At 31.5% G+C, this 7,264-nt stretch overlaps 2 protein-coding genes across 2 annotated transcripts; both read right to left on the reverse strand.

Annotated features, from left to right (window-relative positions):
• Nucleotides 1–22: 22 nt before the first annotated feature.
• Nucleotides 23–1,361, reverse strand: LOC107859229 (oil body-associated protein 2C). The gene is made up of 4 exons (XM_016704158.2): nt 977–1,361; nt 781–863; nt 548–662; nt 23–439 (listed from the first exon to the last, which is right to left on the reverse strand). The coding sequence occupies exons 1-4, from the start codon at nt 1,248–1,250 to the stop codon at nt 183–185; spliced, it is 729 nt and encodes a 242-aa protein (XP_016559644.1). The 5' UTR covers nt 1,251–1,361; the 3' UTR covers nt 23–182.
• Nucleotides 1,362–3,587: 2,226 nt separating this feature from the next.
• LOC107861160 (oil body-associated protein 2A) lies at nt 3,588–5,311 on the reverse strand. Its single transcript, XM_016706529.2, has 4 exons — nt 4,979–5,311; nt 4,418–4,500; nt 4,134–4,248; nt 3,588–3,999 (listed from the first exon to the last, which is right to left on the reverse strand). The coding sequence occupies exons 1-4, from the start codon at nt 5,259–5,261 to the stop codon at nt 3,740–3,742; spliced, it is 741 nt and encodes a 246-aa protein (XP_016562015.2). The 5' UTR covers nt 5,262–5,311; the 3' UTR covers nt 3,588–3,739.
• Between the last annotated feature and the right edge of the window lie 1,953 nt (nt 5,312–7,264).

The raw sequence follows: 7,264 nt of genomic DNA on the forward strand, positions 1-7,264 counted from the left end.
GTCATGAGCCAACTTTCAATCATACTAGTCACGTTACGAGTACCATTAGTTTTGGGAATTCGGAAGAAACCCGGAAATAAGTTCATGCGCATGCATGCATCGTTATTTTTACACAGCAACAAAAGAAATAAGAGACTTTTATGTCACACTGGCTAAATTTTCGGTTGCCAGTATTAGACTCTTTATGGAAAAGGAGCTATCTTCTTCATTTCAACATCCTCAACATGCATCTCGAAGCATTTCCCATGCTGTTTCCAATAATCTGCCTCAGGATTAATCCACTCAGGCTCCGCTATCTCTAGCCTCGTCCTTTTGATGGCATCAGTCGACATATTGTACCTGTCATCTCTCTTCTGGATTAGCTCTGGCTTTACCATCCCCAAATTCACCGCCTGTGGAGACATCATCAGTGATGGTGGTCCAACTGGTAGCTTATCACCTTTTTCATCGCATAGTAAAACATACATACAATATAATAAAAATCAGGAATATATTTTTATCTATGTTGTACATCTATATATAGGGGGGTCAGTACTCTACTAATTACCTCTATCTGTTTGCCATGTGCACCAGAATTTGCCATAGCTCTTGGCAAAATTCTCGAGATCTTTTTTCACTACCATCTCTGGAACTCTAGGATTCACCCACAGTCCTGATTTTATCTGCCGTCAATATTCAAATTTTTCCCAATAAGTTGCAAAATATATTGCATCTATAGGGTAAAACGACCAAGAGATATCAACCTTAAAAAGTGGTACTAGTAAAAAGGAACAAACAAACCTCGTAAGCATGAGAGTGCCAAAGTTTCTGCTCTTCTTTAGGTAAGGATTCAAAGATGCGATCAGATACTATATACTCCACCCCTTCACCAAACATAAAAAAGAAAAAAAAAAAAAAGAAATCATTAATACGTAAGTATATATTAACAAATGGGAATTCAAAAACCACCAAGAAAGAGGTAGTCTGAAGGAATTACCGATAAGACAGGCGTTGGAGTTATCAGAGTCGTAAACAGCACATTGGAGAAAATCTTGATTGACACGGGTGACATAATGATGAGTTTCGATTTGGCGATTCATGTCATGGTTGTAGAGTGCAAAAGTGCAAACATGCTGATTCATTTGCTTAATGGGTGTCAAAGACTGCAGCATTTCAGCACCTTTATCCAGTATGTGTTGCTCAGTTGACATGGGCTTCCCCGGGGGTATCTGCTCCCCATGACCATGTGTCCCTGTTGCTGCAGCAGCCATAGATGGAAGAAAAAGTGTAAGGTATGGATTCAAAAACAGTTTCTTGGAAGAAAAAATAGATGGCCCTGGGGGATATCTGTTCTATTTTGGGGGATTTTGAAAAGGATTTGTGGGTTGCCAGGTGGCCATGCAAGAGGGTACGAGGTGGCAATGAGATGCCACGTAGTAGCTCAACGGTGAAGGTGTGGTGCAGCATATTTGGTGACACGTTTTCATCAGTATATAGTAGTGTTTAAACAAATTGCTTGCTTATGAGATAGCAATTTGGATAAAGTTCAATACAAAGTGATGAGAAGAGTGCGAGAGTAAAAGATAAAGATCATAATATGTGTTTTTTAACAAAACAATATTATTTGGATGCAATAGCAAGCGCAGTTGTCCACGCTAGTACATAGTCCCACACTTTTCTTAGTTAGTGGTTTTATCATGAAAATTACTTATATTTTTTAAAAAATTATTTTATATTAATTAAAAAATAAAAATAAAATATATTTGATCATGCAAATTACAAATATAATTTTAAAATTACATTTGAAAAAATAAAAATAAATTTGTTTTACTTATTTTCATTTTTTCACTCATATTTCTCTCGTAAAATTTTAAAAATAACTTCAACTTATATTTATGATCAAACATAATTTTAACTCCAACTCTAAAAAAATATGATTTTTATAGGCAAACGAAAATTTGTAGTATATGAAAACATGTATATTTAAAAATGACTCATTATATACCATCATTATATAATCTAAGAGTATTTTGAATCGATATTGCATAAATCTATGTTAAACTCGAACTCTTCAATATTATAAATGAATGCATATTTAATCCTTATGCATTTTTTAAGAATTCAACATAAATGCGATATTCCTTTTTTTGGAGGCTTCAAGCAACATAGGCATATACAGTAGTATAAACTTCCTCCATTTTAAATTACCGATCTCAAATTGAGATGACACATTGATTAAAAAAAATAATTAATAACATAATTAATTTATTATAATGTCCTTATTAAATGATGTTTATATTTTAATTTAAAGAAAAAAATAATTAATGCAAAGGGTAAAACATGAAAAAAAAATTTTCGTTTCGTGATTAATAAAAAAGAATAAGTAAAATAGAAAATCACATTAGGAAATTTGAAACGGATAATTTGGGGCAGAGGAAGTATATTGCAATGGACGAAGTAATAGAATGTGTTCATGACATTACGCATGGGTCGCCCAATTAATTGGTCTTTATTCGATATCATACAATAAATATATTATTGCAGAATAAGTTAATCTAAGCTATGATCCGAAATCATACAATAAATATTTTATTGCAGTATAATTAAGTTAATCTAAGCTACATTCATCAGGAGGAGCTTCTAAGAAACATGATGTGCGCACGAGCTGCCTTTCACACAAATGAACAATTACATGGTACATAATTTTGTATATTTCCCGATCACAAGTCTTTGAAGCATTATTTACAAAAAATTAATGCTAGGAATCAGATTAATCACAAGTCCGCCCGGTCATGCTGTATGGTGCGGAGTGTTGGCCAGTCAAAAAGTCTTATGTACAAAAATTGAAGGTAGCGGAAATGAGAATGTTGCGTTGGATGTGTGGGCATACTAAAGAGGGATAGAGTTAGGAATGAGATTATTCGAAAGAAGGTGGGAGTGGTGTCAGTGGAAGACAAGATAAAGGAAGGAAGGCTGAGATGGTTTGGCCATGTGATGAGGAGGGACAAGAATGCCCCAGTTCGTAGGTGTGAGAGACTAGTTTTGAATGATTTCAGGAGGAGTAAAGTCAGATCTAAGAATTACTGGAGAGAGGTGATTAGACATGACATGGAGCTGCTACAGCTTACTAAAGACATGACTGTGGAGGTCATGGATAAGGATAGAAGGCTAGTGCGGGTGTGGGTTGTGACTAATAGTTAGGGAGCTCTTCTGTAACCGATTTAGTAACCCTAGGACTGTCCTTTGATAGGAGCCGGTAGTGTATTCTACTACTAAGTGAGTGTCCTTATCTTATTTCTTATTCCCTATTTCTTATTTTCGTAGTGCACTTATTTTCATGTCGCTCTTATTTTTATTATTATTGTTTCTTATTTCTTAATTTTCGATTATGTCACCCATTCTATTTCATGTATTACTATGACCTTATTAACTATTTTTTATCTAGAACCGGAGGTCTATCGAAAAGAGCTCTCTACTTCTCTGAAAATAGCTGTATGAACTGCGTACATTCTACCCTTCCAAACCCCTTGGGTAAAATACACTGGATTTGTTGTTATTGTAATCAGATTAATTATCAAACCAAAAAATGATGTAGGAGAGTCGGCTGAGAAAATGAAAAGGAAGACGACGACTTAAGCTATTACTGAAAGAGAAGTTATATTATTGAACAAATACATGCTAGAATAGGACATACTAACAGTACTGCTAATAACTGATGCATGTCATATAGACTACTCTAATTTCTAATTGATTATACTTCTCATGGAAAAGGTGCAGTCTTTTTCATATCAGTGAGCTCCACATCAATGGCAAAGCCCTTGCCAGTTTGCATCCAGTAGTTTGCATAGGGATTCATGGTCGTCTCTGGTCCTGCAATATCCACCCTTTTCTCCTCCAAATCCTTTGAAGAAATGCCATAGCTTTCGTCCCTCTTCTTCACCAACTCTGGTGCCACCATGCCCAAATTTACACCTTGTGGAGACATCATCAATGCTGGTACTCCAAGTGGTAGCCTATCACCTAAACCACCACAAAATCACATTTTCTATGTCATGAATCACCCCGATACATCGATATTAATTGTGACAAGTATTTTGAAATGGAGCGAGTAGTACTCAGCTAGCAGAAATTAAAGGACACGCATAAAGGCTTGCCTCGATCAACTTGCCAGGTGCACCAAAACTTGCCATAAGTTCGAGCAAGATTCTTAAGTTCTGGCTTTTGGACCATCTCTGGAACTCTTGGGTTCACCCAAAGTCCTGCTATAATCTGTACAACAAAATATTCACAATTCCCAACTAGAACTAGGCATTTTACCCATGAAGTATTAATTTGTCAATCTCATAGTCCTTGGAATAACCAGAATGTCAAAGGAAAAAAAACAAAGGACAGTTCGATGCACTAAAGCTTTTGAATGACAAAAATGGAAAGTAATTACCTCGTACTCGTGAGTGTGCCACAGCTTTTGTTCCTCTGCTGGAAGAGTTTCAAATATTCGATCCGATATTATGTATTCTACACCTGCCATTTTTGCACACAAATCCACCCAATTTTGTGAGAGATGATTTAACCATTCAAGAGGATAGCTTAGTTAACTAGAAAAAACCAAAGACCGCTTACGTTCAACCAAATTCATATACTTCCTCTGTTACAATTTGTTTGTCGTTTGTCTGATTTTGATTTTGATTTGATACGTAATTTCTTTCAAAAAAAAAAAGAGAGGATAAAATAGAGATACATTATATGCATCAAAACATCATTTCAATCTTCCTATTTGGATGAATTTATAGCTCAAAAGTTAGGAATTAGAATTCTAGTTTAATAAATTTGACTTACTTATTGTCTTTTTGGCTTTATCAAACACTAGAAAAGTGCAAAGCATTTAAAGTAAGTGAATCCAAACATGTTCGAGGTTTTCAAAATTAGGAAATAAGACAAATAAAATTGAAACGGAGAGAGTATTTTGCTCAAAAAAAGATGGGGATCAAAAGAGAATTACCAATAAGGCGTCCATTGGAATCATCAGAATCATAAACAGCACACTGTAAGAAATCCTGATTGACTCGACTCAGATAGTGGTGTGTCTCAATCTGCCTAGTCATATCATGACTATACATAGCAAAAGTGCAGACATGTTGGTTCATGTGTTTGATGGGTTTCAATGTCTGCAACAATTGAGCACCTTTGTCAATAACATGTTGTCCAATTGACACTGATTTCCCTGGAGGAACAGACCCATCACCTGGTGGCATTGGCCCTGGTGTTTCATCACTAGAAGCCATTTGTGTTTATGATGAAATTGGTTTTGGTGGATATGTTTTCGACAAGTAGTGGAGAGAATATAGAGGTGGAAGAATTGACGTGGTGGCTTGTTGAGGTCCCACGTTGCATTAAGATGAGTTGATTAGCTAAGCATGCAATAGATTAAGCTAGCCTAGGACGAAAATGGTATTAATATTAGTATTTCCTCTCACAATTTATGTGTAAGTTTGAATTGGCAAATTCTTTTTTAAAAAAATAGAATACTTGCGAAATTTGTGGTTTAGTTTTTTTTTTTTTTTTTTTTTAATAAAAATGTACACACCCATGGTGCATGTTCATATATTCAAATTCCCCATTATGGGTGTTGTTGATTCTGGTATTTATGCTATTAAAATATTGAGTGACTATAAAATATTTAAAAAAAAAAAATTAAAAAAATTATTTAGTAATTGATATTTATATTAAACAGAAAAGGCTCAAAAATACCCCTGAACTATCTGAAATAGCTCAAAAATGTCCCTCGTTAAATTTTTGGCTCAAGAATACCCCTCCGTTAAATATTTGACTCAAAAATACCCCTCCCTTTAATAGAATTCAGAAAAGGATTAAAAATACACCTGAACTATCTGAAATGGGTCAAAAATACCTCTCTGTTAAATATTTGGCTAAAAAATATCTCTCCCCTTAACGAAATTAAATTATTTCGATTGAACTAAACCCTAACTTTAACTTTTTAACCCTAATACTTTAATTATTTTACATAAAAGTATTTTTTTTAATTTTAAAAATAAGATAATGAAAAAAAATATTTGAATTATAATATAAATTGGTTGAATTTGATTTGAAAAATAAACATATATTTATTCTAAAAAGGTATTTTCACTTTACATCTTTTTAATCTTTAAAGAAATTAATGAAATATAAATTAACGAAATTAATGAAATATAAATTTTCACTTAAAGAAATTAAAGAAATAAAAATTAAATGATGAACTTTATATAAATTAACGAAATAATCAAAATAATTTAATTTCGTTAAATATTTCTCTGTTAAATATTTGGCTCAAAAATACCCCTCCCCTTAACGAAATTAAATTATTTCGATTGAATTAAACCCTAACTTTAACTTTTTAACCCTAGTACTTTAATTTTTTTTCATAAAAATATTTTTTAAATTTTAAAAATAAGATAATGAAAAAAAGTATTTTAATTATAATATAAATTGGTTGAATTTGATTTGAAAAATAAACGTACATTTATTCTAAAAAGTTATTTTCACTTTACATCTTTTTAAACTTTAAAGAAATTAACGAAATTAATGAAATATAAATTTTCACTTAAAGAAATTAACGAAATAAAAATTAAATGATGAACTTTATATAAATTAATGAAATAATTGAAATAATTTAATTTCGTTAAATACCCTCTGTTAAATATTTGGCTCAAAAATACCCCTCCCCTTAACGAAATTAAATTATTTTGATTGAATTAAACCCTAACTTTAACTTTTTAACGCTAATACTTTAATTTTTTTTACATAAAATTATTTTTTTTAATTTTAAAAATAAGATAATGAAAAAAAGTATTTGAATTATAATATAAATTGGTTGAATTTGATTTGAAAAATAAACATACATTTATTCTAAAAGGGTACTTTCACTTTACATCTTTTTAATCTTTAAAGAAATTAACGAAATATAAATTAACGAAATTAATAAAATATAAATTTTCACTTAAAGAAATTAATGAAATAAAAATTAAATGATGAATTTTACATAAATTAACGAAATAATCAAAATAATTTAATTTCGTTAAATACCCCTCTGTTAAATATTTGGCTCAAAAATACCCCTCCCCTTAACAAAATTAAATTATTTTGATTGAATTAAACCTTAACTTTAACTTTTTAATCCTAATACTTCAATTTTTTTACATAAAAGTATTTTTTAAATTTTAAAATAAGATAATGAAAAAAAGTATTTGAATTATAATATAAATTGATTGAATTTGATTTGAAAAATAAA

This window comes from Capsicum annuum, chromosome 2, assembly GCF_002878395.1.
Source record: "Capsicum annuum cultivar UCD-10X-F1 chromosome 2, UCD10Xv1.1, whole genome shotgun sequence".
Lineage (NCBI taxonomy): Eukaryota > Viridiplantae > Streptophyta > Magnoliopsida > Solanales > Solanaceae > Capsicum > Capsicum annuum.

What these genes read in the sequence shown, in the direction of transcription:
- LOC107859229 (XM_016704158.2), bottom strand. Translation starts at nt 1,250, where the DNA reads ATGGCTGCTGCAGCAACAGGGACACATGGTCATGGGGAGCAGATACCC. An exon ending in CTCCAACGCCTGTCTTATCG is followed by an intron (nt 864 to 976) that starts GTAATTCCTTCA and finishes TGTTTGGTGAAG; the next exon opens with GGGTGGAGTATATAGTATCT. An exon ending in CACATGGCAAACAGATAGAG is followed by an intron (nt 440 to 547) that starts GTAATTAGTAGA and finishes GCGATGAAAAAG; the next exon opens with GTGATAAGCTACCAGTTGGA.
- LOC107861160 (XM_016706529.2), bottom strand. Translation starts at nt 5,261, where the DNA reads ATGGCTTCTAGTGATGAAACACCAGGGCCAATGCCACCAGGTGATGGG. An exon ending in GGCACACTCACGAGTACGAG is followed by an intron (nt 4,249 to 4,417) that starts GTAATTACTTTC and finishes TTTGTTGTACAG; the next exon opens with ATTATAGCAGGACTTTGGGT. An exon ending in CACCTGGCAAGTTGATCGAG is followed by an intron (nt 4,000 to 4,133) that starts GCAAGCCTTTAT and finishes GTGGTGGTTTAG; the next exon opens with GTGATAGGCTACCACTTGGA.